General features: G+C 39.9%; 1 protein-coding gene across 9 annotated transcripts in view; it reads left to right on the top strand.

Moving 5' to 3' along the window:
- Positions 1-27,367, top strand: part of adgrb3 (adhesion G protein-coupled receptor B3) — an 835,097-nt gene that overhangs the window by 2,608 nt on the left and 805,122 nt on the right. For 7 of the 9 annotated variants that reach the window (XM_063040268.1, XM_063040273.1, XM_063040274.1 and 4 more), the window contains exon 2: positions 543-1,323. In XM_063040268.1, the coding sequence (XP_062896338.1) occupies positions 558-1,323 (766 nt within the window). In that variant the 5' untranslated portion in view covers positions 543-557. Of the gene's footprint in view, positions 1-18; positions 133-542; positions 1,324-27,367 lie in introns of those variants that run through there. The other 2 variants (XM_063040269.1, XM_063040279.1) reach the window with 2 other exon arrangements.

Genomic DNA, 27,367 nt, shown 5'->3' on the forward strand with positions numbered 1-27,367 from the left:
AATCGCAGTGCCGGGCAGACTAGGGGACAAGGGTTTAATTGTCAGATACATGAAATAATCTCATCTCCAGCCTTAAAATGAATGTTCGGCCATTTAATCAACGATGAATCTGAAAACTAGTCTCTATGATAGGTAAGTGGGAAAGAAACACTTCATTAAATGTGGTTATTGATCGGCGAGGGATAATAATAATATTTCAAGCATTATTTTATTATAATATGTGCTTAACATTCTGAGTTATTATTCTAATTCGCGTCGTTTTGTAAACGACAAACTTGAAGTGTCTCCGGTGCTGTGCAGTTACTGACTTCGGTTCCTTTCACTCAGCACAGACACTAAGATAACATCCGCGTGGCGGCGATGTTTTCACAGCCATCAAACAAAAAAACCTCAGTGTAAAATTCTAGCCATTGTATCAATGATAGCCCAACTCATAATGGTGAAATGATCACGCTGGATCGTTGATCAGCCGCCGACGGCAACGAGCCTACGGTGGCCTTCCTGAGCTGTTACTTGCATTCTAATCTTCTTCCCTTCCCCAGGCCAAATGACATAGGATGAGGGCCTTTGGTGACCTGATGACTTATGTGTTTGCAACCCATCTCCTGGTTATGGTTGGATTTAACGCTGCCGAGGACTTGTGCTCCGCCTTCGTGAAAGGAGTAATTTACGGATCGTATTCGCTCAACGAATTATTTCCTCAAAACTCCACCAACTGCACTTGGACTTTGGAAAACCCAGATCCGACCAAATATACCATCTACCTGAAATTTTCTAAGCGGGATCACGGTTGCTCCAGTTTTTCCCTATGGGCCTATCAGTTCGACCATTATTCCCCTGAGAAGATTCGGGACCTATTAAGAAACGCCAAATCAGTTGTTCACCTGTGCCAGGCAAGGAGTATGTTTGTATTCTTGGAGTTTGACAAGAACTTCGTCCAGTTACGCCGCCTGGTCCAGCCCGACGGCTCGGCGGGATACCCCCACGGGAAAGGGCAGACTGATCGGCCAGCTTTCGAGCTTCTGGTCTTGAACAAGGTGAGCCCCAGCGAGTTCGGCTGCCAGGTAATCTGCGGCTGGTTGGAGAGTTGCATAAGAGCCGGGGGCCACGACGGAGGAGGAGGGGACGGCAAGAAGGAGTCGGAGGCGGGCTCATGCGGGGTGATGGACGCCAAGTGCAATTGTCAGCAAGATGTGATGACGGGGGTGGTCGGGCTCGACATGGTACTACCTCTCAATGCAGATACTGAGGGCTGTCTCTCTGCCCGTCTCCACACCTCTCACACATGCAACCTGACCGAGGGCAAGCGAGCGCCTAGAAAAGGTAGGCCTCCTTATTTTACCCTATTGCATTGGAACTTTTTGCCCACGAACACTGGACGTACCAGTTACTAAACCAGTGAAATAATTTGTATTCTAATTGTTATGAATCTTGTGCATAATTATTACTTACAACTATTGCTAATATATTGAAAATTGTGACCTACAGTATGCGTTTAACAGATTTAGAATCTCAAGCAATAAACTTGAGGAAAGGTTAAACATAGTTTTTAGATTTCTGAAATGAAAAAAGGCAAGTTTTATTTCCTAAATGTTTTTTTTTGTAAAGAGAATGCGTTTTATTCCCGGATCTCCTCAAATTCATTTTTTCTCATGGAGTGTGCAAGCTAATTTATTTTACGTATCCCGAACAAAACCAGAATTCCCAGCAGCTCCCTGTGGGCTTCTCAGGATATGTAAGAGAAAAGCGGCAAAGAAAATAAAGAAACACAGTGCTCATGTAATTGGTGACAGGTAGGTGAAGCAGAGAGACTGGAGAGACGGTGTATGGTACCAATGGGGCGGAAAGAATTTGAATCTGTGAACTTGCCTGTTAATGAGAGCAGATGACCATCCAAAAAATTCATGTTCTCTCACAACTTGGGGTGCCACGAATATGTTGTATGTTGCCCTTTTGGAGGGAATGGTTGTCATATAAAACCATTTATAAATAAATGTATTTATAAATACCATGTATTAATAAAATTATGACTTTAGAAGTTATATTAAGAGTAATTGGTAATTTAAATACTATGCCCCTCCCTTACTTGTTCTTATGAACTTTCGCTAGATCAGGTGCCAATGTGAAGTCCATCACCCAGAATGTCTTAAATCGGGTTAAGCTAGGTACAACATTTCTAACCCTCTGTAGCTCAGCTCAGCACAGACTGCTTTGTCAGCTCAGTGAAGACGTTGTAACACTAGAGGGGTCCAGGTAAACACACAGCACATTAATTAACAACATATGAAGTAACTTCATATGTTTCTTCTTGGATTTTTTTTAATGCAAAAAGTTAGGAATAACCCACTCTTTGCTGTTGGGAAACAGCTACTGCTGAATTAAATTAATCATCTGTGTTTGGTCAGGGAGCTTGTTCCCATGTTTGCCGTTAGTTGCTTGGTATGCTGTTAGCTCATACATTATCACAGAGGAACCCCGGTCAACCCTATTGGAAACTGAGAATTTATTGTTCTAGCGCGATTAATTATAAAATAGCCCTGGTAGCTGCGTGGGGAATGAGTTTTTAAAAACTTATTTTCCAATGTCGTAAAACCGACTGATGAACCTGTACGAAAGACCAATAAAGGGCAGGGCTGGTCCGTGTACTTTACGTAATGGTTGGAGTTTGTTGTCCACGGGACCACCCTTGAGTCATCATTCTGGGCTTGCTAAATACCATTTTATTCAGCCGCCCTTTCCTATACGAAGTAAAAAGGTGTGGGGCGATGGGGTTAAATGATAAAGTTGCACTTTTGGCATACGATAGAAAAGAAGGGAAATGCAAAATGATTCCTTGCATTTCTAGAAGTGGGCGTTAATTCGATTTAACAGCGAAAACAGATAGCTGAATGGCTGACATAACTTGCGCTGCAGAGAAGAGTGGGGTGCAGCCCCCGCGAGGCCAGCCCAGAGCTTGCTGATGGTTTCTTGAGTCATGGTGTATAACATTACCGTATTACTGTTAATAAGTCGCAGTCCTCACCATCTCGACGGAAATGTGAAGGCTCTTTTCGGATATTTCATTTTGTTCTTGCCCTTTTGCTTTCTTAGTAACGCCACAAGCCGTGTGTATAGATTAAATAAATGAGCGGGCTACCGTGGGTCCCTTACAGGTAATAAACCTCTCTTTAAGGGGAGCAGGAAATAAGGTAATGTGATAAAGGGCCGGGAATCACGATTCCCCTTCGGTTCCGTTAGATTCTGACCCCATCAAAGTGTTCGACGGGCCAAGAATGAGGGACACGGCAGAGTAAATAACGCGGCCTCCCGTTGGGAATATGATGTTTCAAAGCCGTCACCGCTGCTGATTTCTGCAGCTGTGCACGGTTTTAGATGTCGTGTACTTAAGCAGCGAGTGAACCGACCCCTTACTCCCAAAAGGAAGAGGGTTCGAACTACAGTCGTGGGGAAACAGGGTTATTTGTGATCCTAACTCCTCTCTCAGAAGAGAGAAATAAGATCCTCAAGTAATTTTCACAAGGAAATGTGATAAATTGTTCTCGAATAGACGTCGAGGGCCTGGGAAAAAGAGCAAAGAGTGTCACTAATTGGGCAGTTGTTGCAACGAGGCAGAACATCTCAAGTGCCGGATGGTGTTTTCCTGTGTCCACAGCAATCAAGCCGAGCTGCCTCCGTCCCACACACCGCGGAGGGACGCATTCGTGTGACATTTGCGCCCTCTGCAGCACGTCCGCAGAACAAGCCTGCCTCCCTCGATCCCCCGGACAGAAAGCGGCCGTGCTCCGCACTCGTGCACCCAAGCAGAACCCGTTCCTTGACTCTCTGCTAACTTGGCACTGAAACCATCCCTGCAACGGATCTCGATTAGAGCGGAACGTTCCCGTCCCCAAAGCCAGGATCGTCCAACGTAAAATAGATTAAGTGCGGCAATGGATCGAGCGGAATTAACGCACTCAGATCGGCTTTGGCATTTTATGTTGCTATTGCATTTACCGATTACATTATAAACTCTACTGGCAACACTTTACAATCCACACAGTTGCGCTGAAATATAACAGAAAAAGAGCAATTTTATCCTATGTTCAAGGTCTTTATTTCTTTGACGTTTCGGCTTAACAGCTCAGGCGAAGTATATATTTGGTAATATAAATAGGGGTGAAAATAAATTACACTTAATACCGGCACACTGTTCCGTTTACTCTCGCCTCTAAAGGTAGGAACTGAAACACTAACCATTCACTTTACAATGTGCCTCGCAATAAAATATAAACTCTGCGCGTACCCCCACCGATTTTCACTCTCAAGGTCGTGCGCGTGTCTGTATACTGCGTGTTCGAGACCAGAGTTCTTCTCCAAGGACTCCCATATGTGTTCGATATGTGCGCTCAGCATACAACTCTACTCCCAAGTACGTAAACAGTTAATGTGTTGATAATCCGCGCAGCAGCACTTGAAAACCGTTTGAAATTATACTCCTCAATGCGTTTTATCTACGGGATTGCGAGATGGCTGTTATCTGATTTCCCGTGCTTGTAATGGCCAGATTGTGGCATGGCTGCCTGTTGGCACTGCTACAATGATTAGAATCGGAACATAGTTGTCCAAAACCAAAGTACAATAGAATGTACATACAATTGAGTCAAAATAAAACATATCCAAATTAATTTGCTAATTATGTAAAAACGGTTAATTGATTTCACCTATACTACATCCAAATACTAATCTTGTATTACTTAGATGCTGAGCAGAAATGGAACATCCCTATTGAGCAGGATAATAAATTATACCACACGGTTTAATCTTGGTACAGCAGGTGAAAGTGACAGCAGTACATCAGGTGTCTTGACTCAAAGTTCTGCTGCTGTTCCTCATCCTAGCCGGTAATGTCACTTGGTTAACACTTTTGAAAATACTTGGTGAGAAAGCATTATCTGGTGAGGTTAGCAGCCTGACAGCATACTATCCCCTGTACACACACACACACACACACAAACTACTCTAGGCCAGTCGCTTGTAATACTTGAAATGTTTTTTGATTTGTTGTATGGAATAACCTGAAATTTGTAAATCAGCGAACACTTCTCTCCACTCCATGACAGATAGACAACCCTGCCCAGGAGGGTTATTTGAGCCAAGAGCACCTATTCAACATGGTCGACCAGTCGACCATTTCCCACCTCATAGCAAGCTATCATGGAGAAAGATGTGAAACCAGCTTCAGGAGGCATTGATTGAAGGAAAAACTAAGAGAATTATATTTCATTAAATTTGCTCTAATTAGAGACAATTACAAGAACACCAGAAATAGAAGTGGGAGTTGGATGTTTGGACATTCTAGTGTGTGGTCCAGTGGACAAAGTCATGGCTAATGGATTATGCCACATGATATTCCTTCCCAGATCTCTTGATTCCTCTAACTATCCTGAAATCCATTTATTCATTTCTGTTTTAAATACACGAGATATCTGCACCCCTTTTAAGATAGGGAATTCCAAAAAGTCACCACCCTCTAAATGAAGAAGTTTCTCTTCATCTCAGCTTCCCATTTCAAGACTGTACTCCTGCTTCTGAATTCCTCAAATGGAGGAAACGTCCTTCCCTTAGCGACCATGTTAAGCTCTCTAAAAATGTGGTATGATTCAATGAGAGGGCACCAGCACAATTTCATAGTGTAAATTGATGCTGCCAGTTCAGCCAAAACCGTTTTTCTGTTCCACCTTAGAGAAATAAGAGAGGGTTGTTGAGGTGAAATGTACTTACCTAATATGGTTGGGAATTTCCCACTTCACAGACAGCTATCATGAAGAAAGATTGGAACCCAACTCTCTCCATTTCTTTCTGTACACCAGACCCAACCAGTTCCCCTCCACCACCACTCCCCTCCGTCTGGCAGAACTGGTCCTCACTCTCAATAATTTCTTCTTCAGCTCTTCCCATTTACTTCAGACAAAAGGTGTAGCCATGAGTACTCGCATGGGTCCCAGCTATGCCTGCCTTTTTGTCAACCATGTAGAACAGTCTATGTTCCAAGTCTACACTGGTATCACTCCCCAACTTTTCCTAGGCTACATCAATGACTGCATTAGTGCTGCTTCCTTCACCCATGCAGAGCTCATTGACTTCATCAACTTTGCTTCCAACTTCCAACCTGACCTCAAATGACTCTGATCCATTTCTGACACCTCCCCACCCCTCTTTCTCAATTTCTCTGCCAATATCTCTGGATAGTTTATCCACTGATATCTTGTATAAATCCATTGATCCTTACAGCTACCTGGATTATACCTCTCCCCACCCTGTAAAAATGCCACCCTCTTCCCTCAATTCCTCCATCTCCACTGCATCTGCTCGCAGGATGAGGCTTTTTATTCCAGAACTAAGAAGGTATCCTCCTTTTTCAAAGAAAGGGGCTTCCCTTCCTCCAGAATCAATGTTACCCTCACCTACATCTCTTCCATTTTGTGCACATTTGCTCTCACCCCATCCTCTCATCATCCCGCCAGTGATAGGGTTCCTCTTGTACTCACCTAGCACTCCACCAACCTCTGCATCCAGCACATGAATCTCTGTAACTTCCGCCATCTCCAGTGGGAGCCTGCCACCAAGCTTTCTGCAGGGATTGCTCCCTATGCAATTCCCTAGTCCACTGATCCCCCTCCCGGCATTTATCTTTGCAAACAGAACAGGTTCTACACATGCTCCTACACATCCTTCCTCACTATTATTCAGGGCTCAAACAGTCTTTCCAGGTGAGGTGAAGGCCTTTGACAAGGTGCCACACATGACGCTGCTTACCAAGTTAAGAGCCCATGGTATTACAGGGAAGTTACTTGCATGAACAGAGCATTGGCTGATAGGTAGGAGGCAGCGTGTGGGAATAAAATTATCCTTTTCTGGTTGGCTGCCAGTGACTAGTGGTTCTGCAGGGGTTGCTGTTGGGACCACTTCTTTTTATTTTCCAGGTCACTGATTTAGATGATGGAATAGATGGCTTTGTTGCCAAGTTTGCAGATGATACAAAGATTGGTGGAGGGGCAGGTAGTGTTAAGAAAACAGGAGGGCTGCAGAAAGACTTGGAAGATTAGGAGAAATGGCAAGAAAGTGGCAAATTAAATACAGTGTTGGAAAATGCATGGTCATGCACTTTGGTAGAAGAAATAAATGTGCAGACTATTTTCTAAATGGGAAGAAAATCCAAAAATCTGAGATATAAAGGGACTTGGGGGTCCGTGTGCAGAACACCCTAAAGGTTAACTTACAGTTTAAGTCGGTGGTCAGGAAGGCAAATACAGTGTTAGTATTCATTTCAACATGTCTAGAATATAAGAGCAGGGATGTGATGCTGAGGCTTTATAAGACACCGGATGAGGCCTTACCTTGAGTATTGTGAACAGTTTTGGGCTCCTTATCTAAGAAAAGATGTGCTGGCATTGGAGAGGGTTTGGAGGAGGCTCACAAGGATCATTCCGGTAATGAAAGGGTTATCATATAAGGCATGTTTGATGCCTCTGGGCTTGTATTTGCTGGAATTCAGAAGGATGAGAGGGTATCTCATTGAAACCTTTCAAATGTTGAAAGGCCTAGACAGAGTAGATTTGGAACGGATGTTTCCCATGGTGACGGAGTCTAGGACAAGAGGGTATGGACTCAGGAGAGAGGGCATCCATTTAAAACAGAAATGTGGAGAAATTTCTTTAGCCAGAGGGTGGTGAACTTGTGGAATTTGTAAACACATACAGCTTTGGAGGCCAGGTCATTGGGTGTACTTCACCTGTGAATCTGTTGTGGTCATCTACTGTATCCGTTCTGATGTAGGTTGGGAGATTGCTTCACCGACCAGAAAATGCGGAATCTTTCAGTGGCCACTCATTTTAATTCTTCTTCCCATTCCAATTCTGATATGTCTATCCATGGCCTCCTCTACTGCCATAATAAGGCCACACTCAGGTTGGAGGAACACCTTATTATATTTTGTCTTGGTAGCCTCCAACCTGATGGCATAAACATCAATTGCTTGAACTTCCAGTAATGGCCCCTGCCGTTTACCATTGCCTCTCTCACCTTACCTTCTTACCTGCCCATCACCTCCCTCCGGTGCTTCTCCCCTTCCCTTTCTTCTATGGCCTTCTATCCTCTCCTATCGGATTCCCCCTTCTCTAGCTCTTTATCTCTTTCACCAGTCAACTTTCCAGCTCTTTACTTCACCCCTCCCCCTCTCTCAGTTTCAGCTATCACTTATTACCTGGTATTTCTTCCTGATAAAGGGTCTCACCCTGAAACATAGACTATTTACTTTTCCATAGATGCTGCCTGGCCTGCTGAGTTCCTCCAGAATTTTATGTGTTACTTGAATTTCTAGCATCTGCAAACTTTATGCTTATTAGAGATGACCCACGTAAAAACCCCCCGAGACTCGAAGCCTAGCTTGTCTAATCACTCCTCATATGATTGACCCACTAACCTCAGCATTTATCACATTACCCAAGATATATGAAGATATATCTTGTGTACATTTGTACATTTTCTCTGTGTACATTTCAGGCACAGTAATTCAAGGCTGGCAATGTAACTGGTCCCATATTGTACACTACATGTTTATGAGAGCAATATAATAAGGTCCACATTACTTGCTCAAACCCACATGAGCACCATCCCATTACCAAAGTCAAAGTGCTCTTTATGGATCTTTATCCCAAAGTGCAGTTAAGACAGAAAATCTGTTGAGGAAAATAGAAAACAGTGTTGATGTTATTATACAAATTACTCTACATGTTTGGAATCTCAAAGACCGTTCTGCAAGGCAACTTGCCTTTCCCTGGCTGATGAGATGGGGTTAACATTTCACTTTGAGGAGATATAAAACGTTAGAGAAGACTTCTGTCATTATATTACTTGTCTAGTTCACAGGCACCAGGCAAGAAATTCAAGCAGGAAATGATGGACTCAGCAGATCAGGCAGCATCTGAGAAAAGAGATTCAGAAGGCTCTCAGCCCCCAAAACATTACCAGACTTTCTTTCCAGAGATGTTGCCTGACATATTGAGATTTTCTCGTACCATCTGTTTTTATTTCAGTTTTCCAGCATCTGCAGTTTTGTTTTTATTTTCACAGGACGTTTGAGCCGACTGGTGTATTGAATCTATATTCCATTCCTTTCCTCGTGTGTTACAAGTACTTCTCCATTACAAAATCTTGAAAATTTCAATCTACTAAATATCTAACACTAAGTCCTCCACAATGTTTTAGTCTCAATAAAGCGTCCTAACAATTAGAGCCTAAGTGAGTTCTGACCGTAAGCATGTACAACCAAAGCAACACTTCCTCATTTGCATTCTAATCTATGTGAGATAAAAACCAATAAACATGTGCATTAGGCACTCTGATTATCATTTGTGCTTAGACTTTAGTCTTTTTGTGCAGATGGATATTTAAATCCCTCTGCAGCTGCTAGTCTTCCACCATGGAGAAAGTGATCAATTTATCTTTCTTGGATCCAGGGAGAATAACCTTGCATTTCTCCATGTTAAACAGCACCTGGCATAGTTTTTTCCACTCAGTCTGCGCTGCTTTGTAGCTTCTTGTTTGCACCTCATAAACATTATACAGATATATACACACACAGAGAATACTGTATAACTCTCTGTGTGTGTGTGTGTGTGTGTATATATATATATATACACACACACACACACACACACACATATATTCTAGATTATATCACAAAGTTACCTTCAGATCTGTGTGCATATGAAGTTTCCAATAATCTCCTGTGCAAATTTAATGCATTTTTAGCCTCTATCATGTAAGCTCCATCTGCAGTGAATCCCTAACCACTCTTCTTCTTAATTGATCTCTGTTCTGTCCTTTTCCATGTATTAGACTGGCATCTGTAATAAATCTATTTTTTTTTTTACTCATACATTGTTGAAGCTGTCTAGTCCTGGAAATTTGCCAGCACTAACCACTTTTTATAAAATGTTGTAAATCAATGTCTTCTTGACCTTTAGGTTCATTTGTACGTCCAGTATTTGGTTCTGTAAGTTTTCCATGTAAATATATAGATCCGCAGTTTCTCTATAGCCAATTATTTTTTTTCGTCTGTAGTGGTCTTTAATGGACCTGTACTTCCATCCTTTGTCTTAATTTATATTTAAAAACACTTCGATGTTATTTTTGACACAACATGCAAAATTTTGCACATTTTATTTTGCATGATGCATTACTTCAGCTTTCAACTGCTATCCAGTTGTTTGGATTTCTTTGCATTTGTCTTTCAATTCTCTTTTAGTGAGTACCATCTCAAATATGGCCTCTTAGGAACAAATAGCTTGTTTTGGTTCATGTCAAAGAAGTCTCTCAATACTTACCAATGGCTGCCTGCCCACTCTGGTCAATCAACTTTTAACTTTCTTTTTCTATTTATTTATGCATTTACTTATTTAGAAATACAACAGGCACTTCCAGCCCAACAAGCCATGCTGCCCAGCAACACATCTATTTAACACTAGCGTAATCACAGGATACTTTCAATGATAAATTAACCTACTAATCTACTCTTGCTTCTCCTTGCAAATATCAAATCATCCCTCACCACCAGATCATTAATTAATTCTGGCTGCAAACTCGTTACTAAATCAGGTATGGTTTGTTCAGTTTGTTCATTTGTTTGTTTATCAATTCTGGAAATTCATCATCTTAGTCAAAGTGAAAATCATAACCTTTCATTACAAGTACATTATTTTCATCATACAATGTCCTCGTTTTCATAGTTATTTCAAAGTTTAAATTAAATTTATTATCTTAGTATGCATATGTTACCACATACTACCTTGAGATACCTTTTTTTGCAGGCACGTATTGGAAAAACAGAAATACAATAAAGTTGTATGAAAACTATACATAAACAAAGGCTGACAAACTCCAATGTGCAAAAGAAGGCAAACTGCAAATAAAATAATACTGAGAGAATGAGTTGTAAAGAGTCCTTGAAAGTACATGAGTCTGGAGGTCATAGAATCAGTTCACAGTCCATGCTGATTCAAGAGGGTAATAACTGTCCCTGAACCTGATGGTGCAAAACCTCCTGCCCAATGGTAGTAGATAGTTGGGGTCTTTGATGATGAATGCTGCTTTCTTATTGCAGTGCTCCATGCAAACGTACTCAATGGTGGTGAGGGCCTTGTCTGTGATGGACTGTATCCATTACCTTCTGTAGCCTTTTCTGTTCCTGGGTGTTGGTATTTCCATGATGCCGGTTAGGATACTCTTCCATTGTGCATCAATAAAAGTTTATCAAACTTTTTGGTGACAAGCTGAATCTACCCAAACTTCCAAGAAAGTAGAGATGCTGCTGTGCCTTCTTTGTGATGACACATACGTGCTGGTCCAAATTCAGATCCCCTAATATGTTGATGCCAAGGAATTTAAAGCTATTGACCCTCGCACCTCTGTTTCCCTAATGAGAACTTGATCATGGACCTTCAGGTTCTTATTTTCATAGTCAGGAATAACCTGATAATCAGCTATTTGGTTTTTCTGAAGTTGAGAGAGAGCTTTCATATACCGTCTGAGAACTCAGGTTGGAGGAGCAACACCTCATATACCATCTGGTAATTCCCTCCCCCTCCCTTCCCCCATCCCAGTTTCACTCTGCCCCATCCCCGAGCTGCCTATCACCTCCATCATGGTTCCACCTCCTTCTACTACCCGTTGTACTTTCCCCTATTCCTTCACCTTTCCTGCCTATTCCCTCCCTGCTAACACTCCCCCACCCCATTATCTTTCCCCTTACTGGTTTTTCACCTGGCACCTACCAGACTTTTCCTTCCCACCCTCCCCCCACCTTCTTTATTGGGCCTCTGCCCCTTCTATCTTCAGTCCTGACAAAGGGTTCCGGCCCAAAACGTTGACTGATTGTTTCCACGGATGCTGCCCAACCTGCTGAGTTCCTCCAGCGTGTTGTGAGTGTTGAGAGACGGCTTATTGTTGTGGCATCCCTCAACAAGATTTTCAGTTTTATCTCCCATATATGTTAACACTGATAGGAGAATTGTAATATGTGGAAGCAGACACTTGCATTCTTGACTGTTCTTTTATGCCAACCTTATCATTTCTATTGGAGACACAAGAGACTACAGAAACTGGAAATCTGGAGGAAGGGTCTTGACCCAATACATCAGCCTTTTCCTCCATAGATGCCACTTGACCTACTGAGTTCCTCCAGCATTTTGATTGTGACTCTTAATATTTCCACTGTCAGTTCATCTTTTTTGAAATCCCTTCTTTCTTCAAATGTAAATGTGTCTTTTCTCAATGTTACTCCACCCCCTCTTTTTCATTTCTTTTGTCCTTTCTAAAGATCCGAATGCCTGGAATACATATTTATTCATTAAACCTGATACCATTAATTTTCTGTCTGCTGGCTTTTTGATATAGTGCTTCTTCTGTTCCAGTGAATATTTTATGTAGAAAGCATGATTTCAATATAAAATGGTGCACAGTCATAACAATTTATCATTTAATGGTTATATAAATATGAACATTCTTGATTTTAGACAAGGTCAATTCCTTTCATGAGCAGCTGCGTTTTCCAGTTAAAAGCTGCTTTAAAGAGTGTGTTATAATCAGAAATCCTTTGAGAAATCTAACTTACAAAACATTATGGCCTCGACTAAAATCTATCATATTCTACTGCCATTTTATGGATTGTGTTTTGAATATTTCTTGTTGAACATCAAGAGCTGAGCATGTTAATGGGGTTACTGCTTAAAAGCATTGCTCAATCCACAAAGGCGAAGTAACTCAATCAGTGTGCTAAATTAACATTGACAAGTTAACGATGGTGCATCTACTAGTTTTCATTTATCTTCTGAGAACTTCAGTCATTTGTTGCATTGCCTCCGTTCTCCAGGCGAATAGGGAAAAGGTAGCTGTGGTTCACCTTTTCAATTACTATCCGTAAAGTCTTGCTGTTAGGATGAGAAAGAGTTTCTTCCCTCAGGCCGCAAGCCTTCTGAACTCTGTGCCACTGTTTGGATCTCATCACATTTGAAGCGTCAGTAGCGTTACACTGTTTACTTTTTAACTTGTATCATAAGTGCACTTTACTATTTGTTAATTTACTAGTGGTGATATTACTTTATGTGTTATGTGTGTGCATTATATGTAGTGTGTGGTACACCTTGGTCCGGAGGAATGTTGTTTCATTAGGTGGTATACATGTGTATGGTTGAATGACAATAAACAACTTGAATTTACACTGGTATGTATCTGTGAGCAATGGATGAGGCAGCCAAGGTAGTCTTGTTAAATACAACAAATAAAGAACTTGGATTATTCAGGTTATTACAATATTTGAGTTCATTCCAAGGTATTTTGCATAAAATTATGGATATTTTGAAATTTTGGTGATACATGATCATCATATAGGTCATCGTCCAATGTTCTGTTACTAAGGGCCAAGGAATTCATTAATTTCAATTGGGAAAACAGCCAGCATACAGAATGAGCCATTTGGCATTAACACTCCAAATGCAAGATGTGTCAGCTAGACTTAAATTCTCTCCTCTGCCTCTTCTAGTTCACTGCTGAACTGAAAGAGCTACCACTTTGTTAGGCTACCACATGGGAAGCATAAATCGGAACCCCTCTTATAATCTCAGTGCATTCCAAGTACTTTGCAGCTAGTAAACTACTGATTGAATTATAGAATACTTGCAATGATGGACATGTCACGCAAAATACCAAGTCAAAATTTCCCATCATCTGTTTGGATTTTTAATGTCCATCAAAGGGAACAGATAGGATTCTGTTTAAGTTTACCATTCAAAGAATAGTTCCCCCATTATTGTGGCATTCCCTCACTACTCCATTGGCTTTTGTAGTATGTCTTAAACTCACAACCTTCTGATATTAGACAGAGATGCAGAGGAAGTTCTTTAGCTAGAGGGAAGTGAATCTGTAAATTCTTTGCCATAGAAAGCTATGGAGGTCAAGTCACTGGTCAGACTGCACTTGGAGTATTGCGAGCAGTTCCGTAAGACCATATGACAAAGGAGCCTTTATCTACCCTACTTGTTATTTCCTCAAAGAACTCCAACAGATTTGTCAGACAAAATTTCCCTTGATAGAAACCATGTTGTCTTTGAATAATTTTATCATTAGTTTCCAAGTACCCCGAAACCTCATCTTTAATACTAGACTCCAACACTTTCCCAACCACTGAGGTGAGGCTAATTCGCCTATAATTTACTTTCTTTTGTCTTCCTCCCTTCTTAAAGAGTGGAGTGACATTTGCAATCTTTCAGTCCTCCAGGACCATGCCACAATCAAGGATTGTTGAAAGATTGTGACCAATGCATCCTTTATTTCTTCAGCAACCTCCCTCAGGTCTCTGGGATGTAATCCATCTGGCCCAGGTAACTTATCCATCTTAAGACCTTTGAGTTTGCCTCATTTTTTTCTTTGTAATAACAATGGCTCTCACTCCTGCTCCCTGACACTCACAGACCTCTGGCACACTACTAATTTCTTCCACAGTGAAGAGAGATGCAAAGTACCCATTAAGTTCATCTGCCATTTCTTTGTCCCCCATTACTACCTCACCAGTATCATTTCCCAATGGCCCAATATCAACTCTCACCTCCCTATTACTCTTTATATATCTGAAAATTTTTGGTAACCTGCTTTATATTATTGGTTAGTCTGCCCTCATATTTGATATCTTCCTTCCTTAAAGCTTTTTTAATTGACTTTTGTTGGATTATAAAAGCTTCCCAATTATCTAACTTGCCACTCATTTTTGCTACATTATATGCCCTTTCCTTGACTTTTATGCAGTCCTTAACCTCCTTTGTCAACCACTGCCATCTGAGAACTTCTTCAAAAATTAGTGGGATGATGAAAATTCGTGGGAAGACAGAGGATTGGGAAGTTTTTAAAAACCTACAGAGAGCAACTAAAAACATCATTAGAAGGGGAAAGATGTAATGTGAAAGCAAGCTAGAAAATAATATCAAAGTGGACAGTAAAAGTTTTTTTTCAAGTATGTTAAAAATAAAAGAGAACTGACAGTGGATATAGGTCCGCTAGAAAATGAGGCAGGAGAAATAATAATAGGGGACAAGGAGATGGCTGATGAACTAAATGAGTATTTTGCATAAGTCTTCACTGTGGAAGACACTAGCAGTATGCCTGATGTTGTAGTATGTGAAAGAAGAGAAGTGGTTGCAGTTACTGTTACAAGAGAGAAGGTGCTCAAAAAGCTGAAAGACCGAAAGGTACATAAGTCACCCGAACCAGAAGAACTGCACCCTAGGGTTCTGAAAGAGGCAGCATTAGAGATTGTGGTGGCATTACTAATGATCTTTCAAAAATCATTGGACTCTAGCGTGGTGCCAGAGGACTGGAAAACTGCAAATGTTACTCCACTCTTTAAGAAAGGAGGAAGGCGCAGCAGAAAGGAAATTATAGACCCGTTAGCCTGACCTCAGTGGTTGGGAGGATGTTGGAGTCAAATTGTTAAGGATGAGGTGATGGAGTACTTGGTTACAGGACAAGATAGGACAAAGTCAGCATGGTTTCCTTCAGGGAAAATCCTGCCTGACAAACCTGTTGGAATTCTTTGAGGTAATTACAAGTAGGATAGATAAAGGGGATGCTATTGTTGTTATATATTTGGACTTTCAAAAAGCCTTTGACAAGGTGCCACATATGAGGCTGCTTACCAAGTTAAGAGCCCATGGTATTACAGGAAAGTTGCTAACATAGTTTGAGCATTGGCTGATTGGTAGGAGGCAGCAAGTGGGAGTAAAAGGAGCCTTCTCTGGTTGGCTGCCAATAACTAGTGGCGTTCCACAGGAGTCAGTGTTGGGACCACTTCCTTTTATGCTGTATATAAATGATTTGGATGATCGAATAGATGGCTTTGTTGCCAAGTTTGCAGATGATACGAAGATTGGTAGAGGGGCAGGTAGTGTTGAGGAAACAGGTAGGATGCAGAAGGACTTAGACAGATTAGGAGAATGGGCAAGAAAGTGGCAAATGAAATACAATGCTGCAAAATGCATGGTCATGCACTTTGGTAGTAGAAATAAATGTGCGGACTACTTTCGAAACGGGGAGAAAATCCAGGAATCTGAGATGCAGAGGGACTTGGGAGTCCTTGTGCAGAACCCCCTGAAGATTAACTTGCAGGTTGTGTCAGTGATGAGGAAGGCAAATGCCATTTTCACATTCATTTCAAGAGGTCCAGAATATAAGAGCAAGGATGTAATGCTGAGGCTTTATAAGGCACTGGTGAGACCTCACCTTGAGTATTGTGAACAGTTTTGGGCCCTTCATCTTAGAAAAGTTGTGCTGGCATTGGAGGGGGTCCAGAGGAGGTTAACAAGGATGATTCCAGGAATGAAAAGGTTATCATACAAGGAACATTTGATGGCTCTGGGTCTGTACTCGCTGGAATTCAGGAGGATGAGGGGGGGATCTCACTGAAACCTTTCGAATGTTGAAAGGCCTAGACAGAGTAGATGTGGAAAGGATGTTTCCCATGCTGGGAGAGTCTAGGACAAGAGAGCACAGCCTCAGTATAGAGGGGCGCCCTTTCAAATCAGAGATGTGGAGAAATTTCTTTAGCCAAAGGGTGGTGAATTTGTGGAATTTGTTGCCACATGCAGCTGTGGAGGCCAGGTGGTTGGGTGTATTTAAGGCAGAGATTGATAGGTTCTTAATTGGACATGGTATCAAAAGTTACGGAGAGAAAGCTGGGAACTGGGGTTGAGGAGGAGATAGAAAAAAAGGATCAGCCATGATTGAATGGAAGAGCCGACTCAATGGGCCAGATGACCTAATTCTCCTCTTACGTCTTATAGTTTTATGGTCTTCTTCCTCTGTGGCACATATCTATCCTGCGCCTTGTGAACTATTCCCAGAAATTTCAGCCATCTCTGCTCTGCCATCATCCCTGCCAGTATCCTCCTTTCTCGTGCCTCTGTATTTCCCTTTATTCCATTGCAATACACATACATGTGAGTTATGCTTCTCAGTCTCAAATTGCAGTATGAATTCAATCATATTATGATCACTGCTTCCTTCGGGTTCCTTTATGTTAAGTTCCCTAATAGGATCTGGGTGATCACACAATACCCAATCTAAGATAGCCCTTCCCCAAGTAAGTTCAAGCATAAGCTGCTCTAAAAAGCCATCTCATAGGCATTCCAGAAATTTCCTCTCTTACAATCTGACATGAACCTGATTTTCCTAGTCCCATTGCACATTGAAGTCCCCCATTACAATTGGTGTAATTTTCCTTATTACATGCTTTTTCCAGGTCCCTTTGCAATCTTAACCCCACATCTTAGCTACTGTATGGAAGCCGATATATGATTCTCATGCAACACACATCAAAGTTGCTGGTGAACGCAGCAGGCCAGGCAGCATCTCTAGGAAGAGGTGCAGTCGACGTTTCAGGTCAAGACCCTTCGTCAGGACTAACTGAATAGTCCTGACAAAGGGTCTTTGCCTGAAACGTCGACTGTACCTCTTCCTAGAGATGCTGCCTGGCCTGCTGCGTTCACCAGCAACTTTGATGTGTGTTGCTTGAATTTCCAGCATCTGTGGATTTCCTCGTGTATATGATTCTCATAATTGTTTTTTACCCCTTGTAATCTCTTAACTTCACCCAAAAAGATTCAACATTCTCTGACCCTATATTGTCTCTTCCTAAAGATATAATTCCATCTCTTACCAGCAGAGCTACACCACCACTTATGCCTTCCTGCCTGTTCATTTGATACAAAGTATAATCTTTGATGTTAAGCTCCCAACTGTGGCCTTCTTTCAGCTACGACTCAGTGATGTCCACAATGTCATACCAACCAATCTCTAATTGTGACATGAGTTCATCCACCTTATTCCGAATGCTGCGCACATTTAAATATAGCATTTTCAGTCCTGCATTCTTTGCCCTTTTGAATTTTGCCTCTGTGGTACAATTTAAATCTCTGTGCTGTCTGCATTTCTACCCAGCTGTAGTGCATCTGCCTGCAAGAATATTTGTTCCCTTCGGATTCAAGGTGCAACCCATCCCTTTTTTACAGGTCCCTCCTGCCCCAGAAGAGGTCCCAATTATCCAGAAATCTGAATCCCTGCCTCCTGCTGCAATTCTTCAGCCACACATTTATTTGCCACCTCATTCTATTCTTAGCCTTACTGTCGCGTTGCACAGGTAGCAATCCCAAGATTACTACCCTTCTCAGCTTCTTTCCTAACACCCTATATTATATTTCAGGATCTCCTGCCTTTTTCTTTCTATGTTGTCGATACCAATACTAATCAGAACTTCTGGCTGCTCACTCTTCCTTTTCAGGATATTGTGTTTCGAGACCCATATCTAAGAAATGATGTGCTAGCATTGGAGAAGGTCCAGAAGAGGTTTAAAAAAAATGATTTTAGAACTGTATGGGTTGACATATGAAGAGTTTGGAAGAATGAGGGGGGATCTCATTGAAACCTATTGAATATTGAAACGCCTAGATAGAGTGGAAATGGAAAGAATGTTTCTTATAATAGGGGAGTCTCAGACCAGAAGGCACAGCCTGAGAACAAAGGGATGTCCACTTTGAACATAGATGACGAGGAATTTCTTTAGCCAGAGTGATGAATCTGTGCAATTCATTGTTACAGATAGCTGTGGAGGCCAAATCATTAGGTATATTTAAAGCAGAGAATCCTGATTCATCAGGAGGTCAAAGGTTATGGGGAGAAGGCAGGAGAATGTGTTGAGAGGGAAAATAAGTTAGCCATGATGGAATGGTGGAGCCCATTTTATAAGCAGAATGGCCTAAATCGACTCCTGTGTCCTATAGTATTATATTCACATTGATTTCACACTGGTTAATTAACTGGACTTGGAAAACAGTCAGCATTTCTTGTTTATTCATTACACCTATGTGCACACAAACCAGGATCTGGTAGAAGAATGCCCATTACCATCTTTATGATAGTTTAATCTTGTTATAGTTTTATTTGAAGAGTTTAAAAGTTCCAATGAATGCTAGTCGGAAGTCAAGATCGATAAGACTGAGATTGACAATAAGATGACGTGATCCATCAACAAAGATTCCAATTGAAATATGCACTTCCACAAGGAAGTAGTGGAAAATTCTTCTGGCATTATTTGGTTAGTATAGTGATTAGGCTCCAAGCCTTCAGTGTGCTATAACACATCTGACATAACTTCTGAGCCAGAAGGTCATTAGCTGGCCGGTCGTGTAGTGGCATCAGCACCGGGCTTTGAGGCAAATGGCCCTGAATTCAAATGGTCCAGCCAGCTCCTTGCATGCTTCCCATTCGTACCGGGTTGAGCATTGAGCAAGTGTACAGCTGTACCTAATAAAGTGGCCACTGTGTCTATATTGCAGTTACAGCTTTCAATTATTGTGAAAGAACTCACCATTAGTTCCACTTCCATGCACATTCCCTGAAGTCTCCTTTTCTCCACCATCCTTTCAGACAGTGTATCCCCGATGCGTAATATAAACAAACTCCATGTCAACTTCGGACTTTATCCCAACTAATTGGTTTATGTCCTCCAGTTACTAATTCTCCTCCCAGTGGAATCGGGGTTTTCCTGTCCATTCTATTATAACATTCTAAAATGCTGCTTTATTTGCCTGATATGGAGCAATGAATACATATTCATTCTGTAGTGTGTGAGTAAATAAATACATATTCATTCATATATGGAGCTGAAAGATCAAAATGATACCACAGTGGTAAATCCTGACTTCATGCTCTCTAAATTTCTCCATGCCCAGAATCCCTATGGTCCTTTTTAAATAAAGAACAAGATTTAGTATTACTTACTTCCCTTTGCTCTCCATGAGACTGAACTTCCTCACATGGAAATGTTGGAAAAGGATATCAAATTTCAAAGTTCGAAGTAAATGTTATTATCAAAGTACATATATGTCACCATACTCATCAAATCTATAGAATAGTACCATAACAGGATCAATGAAAGATCAACCAGAGTGTAGAAGACAACAGACTGTGCACATGCAAATATAAATAAATAGCAATAACTAAAGAGAATATGAGATAATGAGATTAAGAGCCCTTAAAGTTAGATCATTGGTTGTGGCCAAAAGAGAAAAATAATCCAAAAGCTAAATATTTAAGTATCTATGGGAATCTCTGTTCTTTGGTTTTGTGAAACGAATTAAATGAGGTTCATAGTCAGAAAGTTGGCAAGCCTTGCCCTGGAATTATACTTACAAATGGCAGCCAGTGAAGCTCCTCTCTCACGGCTGCAGCCTGGCCCTCCAATGCTGTTTGTGTGAAGTCTGAGTGTATTTTCTTGAAGGTTTTATCAGGTACATCAGCTTTCCCCTATACTCCAAAGTTTTTGTCACTGTGAACCATCCTTAGTGTGTGTCTAATGGTAGAATCCACCATGATGGAAATTAGGGAGAATAAATGAATTTTTTGTAAATTGGTGTTCAATGGCTGAAGTGGACTCGGTGGACTGAACTACCTATTTTCAAGCTGTATGGCTCCATGAGTCAGGATTATTCCACAAATTGACAGGGTTGAATAAAATCTGTTACAGTGCAACGATAAGCCAATATGTAAACAGAAGTCATGTATCAGCACCATTATCATAGCTCTTGTAAAGTTCAGCAATTTTCTTCGGTACTGCCCCATCTTTGGGTTGGAGATGAGACAATGGTTATGTGCTCTTTCACCTCCATCCAAGCTGTTCTTCTTCTTTTTTTCATTGCCCCTGACTTCCAGAAATACTCAACAATGTTAACAATAAAGATATCACTATCTTAAAATTAAGAAAATATTTGAAAACAATATAAGTAGGATGACCAAAGAATATGAAGTTTTTAAAGAGTAACAATGAATTTGGGATTAATAGAAATATGAATCGAGAGCAGACTGTACAAAGGAGTTCCAATGGCAGAGCAGAGATAGAAAATTGTCATGTGAACTTGCTGAAATCTGTATCATAGCTTGTGCTTTATAGGTAAATCCAGTTGCCAGTGTGTTCATGGAAAGTGACAGAAATTGCAATGAAACAAAATGCCAGTTAATCATGAAAAAACTTAATAGATCAACTGCATTGGTCACATATACATCAAAGTATCGAAACATACCATGAAATACGTCAGTTGTGTCAAATCAAATCAGCCAGGATTGTGTTGGACAACCTACAAGTGTCACCACACTTCTAGCACCAACTTAGTATGCCCACAACTCACTAACCCTTTGGAATATGGGAGGAAACCAGAGCACCCAGGGGAAACCCATGCAGTCACGGAGAGAACATACAAACTCTTTACAGAAAATTGAATGTAGGTTGCTGGCACAGTAATAGTGCTATACTAACTGCTACTAACCATGCTGTCTGGTCAGATAATTGCAATTCCTTCCAGCCTACTGTTTTTTTTTGCATCCTTAGGATGAAACCTTGCTTTAATATTTCATCTTAAAGGCAACTGACTCAACAGTGCAAGATAGCAAAAAGCAGTTGACTTTTGGTGTTCATCTCTCTGAAATAGGATTTAAATTCATGAATTTTTGCTCCACAGCTTTGAGCATTAATTTAAGAAAAAATTCCGTTCAGTTCTTTCATCAGTCAACATTTTCAACTTAGTTCAGAAAATGAAGGTAGAAATCCAAATATTATTTAAAATACAAACTGAATAAGAACAATGTTAAAACCTTCACACAGTGAATTTCAATCTTCACTCTAACATTAGAGGGAGGCAATGAGCAAAATTATGCACATCTCCACTCAAGGGGGTTTTACTTCTAATTTCTGTACTATTTTTTGATTTACAGCTTTACAGATTGTGGATATTAGTAGTGTTGTTAACATTTATTTTTGCATGGGTTACTTCATAAATAAAACACCCAAAATAAATTGACAATAATTATGTATTAAATATTATGCACAGAAGTTTAATGGACTGTGCATTATCTTAAATACTTCTCATAATTCAGTAAATGCTTTTAAATGAAGTTCTGCTTTTCTACCTTTGATATTACTTTAGAATGGCTCTGTGTACTGTGTACCTGAATTAAATTGCATTGCTCTGTATGCACAGCAACATCTCAACAATAACATGCATTTAATGGTGCAAAACTTATAACAGAGTATGTCAGGAGATACTAGAACAGTTGTGATATAGGTCTTAAGGGGAAATGTAGTAAGATATAGAGCCTCAGAAGATAAATCTGAAGACATGCACACTGAAGCTGCAATGGAAAATAGAGAGAAATTGAATGGATGCAAAATGGAGGAGAGTACAAGTCAAGGAAATTAAGAGGCTATTGGATTAAAGCGTAAAAATTGTATTTGTTTGTGGTTTAATTTTCCTGTGCTTGCGTATAATTTTATATAATCATTGATATGTGTGTAATTGTTCAGTGAATTTTCAGTAATTATAATATAACTGTGTTCTAGAAGTTTATCTGCAGCCTGTGTCATGTTACTTAGTCTGGATATTTCTCAGGTTACCTTTTACCTATGAAATGTATTCATCTCTGTAATGAGCTGGTTTTTAGTATATAACTACAACAGTTTATTGGTTCTTTGCTTTTTCTTTTGTTCCTTTCTCTCACTTGCTCTTTCTCCCTTGGAGTAGGGTGACTTGGTTACTGTTATTTTTTATTGCTATGGACACCCAATAAAAGGTTATAATTACAAGATTTACACCTCATTCTTCATTTCTGAAGAACCTGTACATCAATATCACTGGATCCAACAAGGCCACGAAGGGATTTAGAACCAAATAAAAGTGGTTCACCGGTTTGTGAGAGAGCAGCACTAACTGCTTTGCCACTCTGATGTAGGATGGCATATGAAACCAGAAGGTTTTTTTTATACCACAGAAGTGACAAGGTTAAGTGAAGGCAGAAATCTATTTTCTTTATCATATGAATATGATAAGAGGTTGCTTTTTTATGTAAGAGTTTAAAATTCAAACGTATAATAACATGACATTGTTTTGCCTGCTGTTGTGATACAACCCATAATCCATTTTAAATAAGTGAAGTTCTTTATTAAAATAATGAACTGAGAATTATAAGTCATTTATGTACATTTACATATAACTCATTATGAATTATTTAAACAAAGAATGCTTAATCAACAAAATACTTATAATATTAATCAAATATCACTGAAGTATTAAATACACAATACTCCTCCCTAAGCTATAAACTTTACCTCAATATAAAATACATCTCAACTTAAATACATATACACATTCTTGCATGTCAATATTATTACTGTGTAGGAACTAAACTCTTAAATTTACTTTAAATTGATGATACAAAAGGCATAGCTTTTCAATATCGGGAGCAATTACTGAATTTGTTTTCTTGAATTTATTTCTAATTATAATAATATTTAACTAATTTGCTTGGAATGCTATTAACCTTTCCATGCCACGTGGAGATATCCATATTAAAAATAAAACAAAATTTGCAGGCGCTGGAAATCTGAAACAAAAATCAAATCAGTGAAGATCGTACTGAGGGCAGCTTGCAAGTATCACCATGCTGCAGGCATCGATGTAGTACTCACACAACTCACTAACCCTAACTATGCTTCCTTGGAATATGGGAGGGAACCAGAGCACCCGGAGGTAGCCCATACAGTCACAGAGAAAAGAAGGTATGAACTCCTTACAGACGGCGTTGAAAATCAAACCCTGACTGGTGATCGCTGGCACTCTAAATGAATGTGCTAACCGCTACGCTACTGTGCCACCCCTAAAAAAGCTTGTAGAACAGCAGGGAAGGTGGTGGCAACGTTGTCATATTAACACAGAAAGGTTAACTTTGAAACTTTAAATAGGAAATGGAATAAGTGACTGAAATAAGGCTGTTCCCGACTCTGTGGCAATTATGGAATACACGGTGGAAAAATGATTATAAAGAACCAGTCATAAAAATAACTCTCTGAGCACATTAAATATCTAAATTATATAAAAATTGTGGATACTTCACAATAAATCTAAATTGCCAAAATATTAAAATGTTGATTACAAGCTTGTGTAGGATTGTAAATGAAACGCAGCTGGAACAAGTGCAAGACTGCTGCCAATTGATAAAAGTGACTCTGTGTTACTTTGGGAAGAAACCTTGGCATGGTTCAGTGCTTCCCATAATGAAGGCTATCCAATTGCTGCTCTCTAGAGAGAAACCATGAAATCACAGTTATCTATTCAATCCTTTAAACAACTCAAAAAATGAACTATTATTCTACCAGAAATTAAAATACATTGAGCATTAAACATGATGTAAGATAAAAATAAATTGGAATTAATCCAGTAGGACTGTTCTCATAAATTACTTTTCTGACCTGCATTTTCATCATTTCTTTGCACCATTTAAAGCTTGACACAACATATTTGCCACAAGTGGTTCCCTTCCTGAGCCCTCAAACACTTGTCATCAGCTGTTGGGTGAATAAACTGCACTTCCCTCGATGAGTCCAGTTCCAGCAACACTCAAGAAGCTCAATATCATTTGGGATGAAGCAGCCTACTTGGCATGCTAAGCATTTACTGTCTACAACAGGAACATTGTGACTACTAAGTTCTCTCTGTAAGATCTATTGCAGCAACTCATGAAGCCTTCCGCTGCAGCATCCTTCAAGCTCACAACCTCTATCATCTTGAAATAGAAGAGCAGAAAATGTAAAAGCTTGCATCCATCTCCAAGTTACACCCCATGACTTGATCAATTTCATTGCATTTGCTTTGTAACCTGGTCAAAGTCTTGAACTCCATGGAGAGTAGAACTGACAAACTCCCTTCACCGATTTGATCTTTCAACTACATAATAAAAGCTAAGCTTGGCCTATCAACGCCTCTTACATTTTGAAAAATATTTTTAAATTAATCAATTTTTTCTCAATTTTATTGGAAGTGGTTTAGCGCATGCACCTCCTATCGATCCATCACACCCCAATTCATTTTTAGTGTTTTGATACTGGCAAAATCCAAACTCCCTGTGAGGGAGTCCTGATGTTTTGCAGCAGGGAGAACAGATAGCAGACACTGGAATTGTAGGCAGACCAATGGATAATTATTTTTTTTTAATTTATAGACTATACTCAAAACCTATGACCTAAGAGAATTAGTGGAGATTCTAAATGTGATGGCTTAGAAAAAGAATAAAAACTGCGAGAAGCAGAAAAAAGAACAAAAATGGAAAATACTTCAATATTCCAGCCAGCCTTAATTTTTCTTACAGTTGACAGCAAAGCTTGAGACAGAATTGGAACCCAAAAGGCTGGCAGCATTAGAAGTAGTGCAAACTGAAGCATAAAATTATATTAGAAGGATAACTTAGTCAATTGAGTAAAAGGAAAAGAAAACTGTGAGAAATGAATTTCATTATAAGCAAATAGACCCAAAACGACAGAAATGAATACTGCTTTAGTTGGTGTGTTAAGGCATCTTTTGGAGATGCAATATAGAAAATATTAATTTGTCTTCAAGAGCAACTAGCCTTCAAGCCTGAATATAGATTGTGGATTGAATTCAAAATGCTGCTTGGAACTGCAAATTGCAGACCAGGAACCACCCAATTGACTGATATATGTCTGCATATGCATGAATGTAATCAAAGCCCCATTGCATGAATAAGACTCAGAAACTACAGCAACTAATACTCATTTTGGGTACGTAGGTGCGAAGACCTAGGAATTTGAAAACAACATGTAACTCAAAAGAAGCATTATCAGGGCATTGTAACTATAGAGATTGTCCTGTTACCTTTGTTCTTTAAAATATAAAGATGTCCTGTAATGTTGGATCAGGGGGCCTCCCTTTTGAGTGCCTCCAGAGGCTATCAACATAAGACCATAAGAGCATAAGACATAGGAGTAGAATTAGGCCATCTGGCCCATCAAGTCTGCTCCGCCATTCAATCATGGCTGGTCCTTTTTTTTCTCCTCCTTAACCCCAGTTCTCCCTGTAACCTTTATGCATGTGTGTGTCCCAAATAAAGACTATTTTATATCTACCAGCTGCTTCTCTCCAGTGATTTTGTTCACGTTACAACTGGTGAAAATGTAGAAGCTGAGAGCAAAGCCTTTGGATCTTTGGATCACATCTGGAATACAAATGATATTTGGCTAAGGAGGAAGTGCAATTTATATTTACCAGAATTACAACTCTTTTCCAAGCATTAAACTATGAAGAGAAGCTACACAAGCTAGGATTGTACGTGGGAGAATTTTCTGTTGCATAGATGGCTGGCTGAGAGAACTGGGGGTGGGGAATGGGCATGTGTTAGAGTATAGATTGCAGGGTTGTAAATTGCACATGTTTTAAGAGCCAACACAGACCTGATGGACTGAATCTCCGTTTGCCCTGACATACAAAAAAATAAACACAAGAATACTGCTGATATAAGCAGACTTATGAATTAAACAATGCCCAAACAATCACAAGCATGCCAAAACTGAGGGGAAATTGCCATAAACAAATTTGTACTAAAATTTAACAGCCAAATCTGTATATCCATTCCAGTCTGATCCAGAGAAAGGTTATTGAGTTAGAAATGTGCATAAACTGAAAATAAATAATCTGAAGGTGTACAGAGCATATTACAGTTACTATAACATTTTTATATATTCATGCCTTTCCAAATTATCTTTGAGAACTGGGTGTTGAACCATTTCTTGAACAACTGCTATGTAGTGAACACATTCCTGTGGTACTATTGAGTAGGAAGTTCCAGAATAACGGACAGCAATAAAGGAGGAGTAACAGTATATTTCAAAGTTAGGATAGTGTGTGACTTTACAGATGATGTAGCTTCCATACATCCACTGTTGCCCTTGTCCTTTTCATTAGCTTTGGAAAAGCTCTTGAAAAATCCCTAGTAAGTTGCTACAGCGCAGATTGTAGATGGTTCATGTTCCAACAGTTGTGTATTTAATATTTCAGTAATATATGAGTAATATTGTAAATACTTGATTAAACATTCTTTTTTAAAATAATTACATTTTAAACTATATGAAAAAGTATGTAAATGGCATATGTCATCACGTCACCATGTCATAAATGCGTGCCTTGCTTAAAGTGAAAATGAAATCAGGACTCATTATCTTGAGCTCCCATCTTCTTTTCGCAATTAGTTTTATGCTTTGGAGTTACAAAACTTAACAGCTGCGACAAGGCAAGTTCTAAACAAATGTGAGATGACTACTTACCTGTTGAAGCACAGTGAGATATTTGAGTTTAAAAAAAAAAGAGAGAAATGGTGGTATAAAAAGCAGTGCAACACGTGCCTCTTTTGAAGGGACAGATATAGTCGAGTTTTTAAAAAAAAGGCA

This window comes from Mobula hypostoma, chromosome 2, assembly GCF_963921235.1.
Source record: "Mobula hypostoma chromosome 2, sMobHyp1.1, whole genome shotgun sequence".
Classification (NCBI taxonomy): domain Eukaryota; kingdom Metazoa; phylum Chordata; class Chondrichthyes; order Myliobatiformes; family Myliobatidae; genus Mobula; species Mobula hypostoma.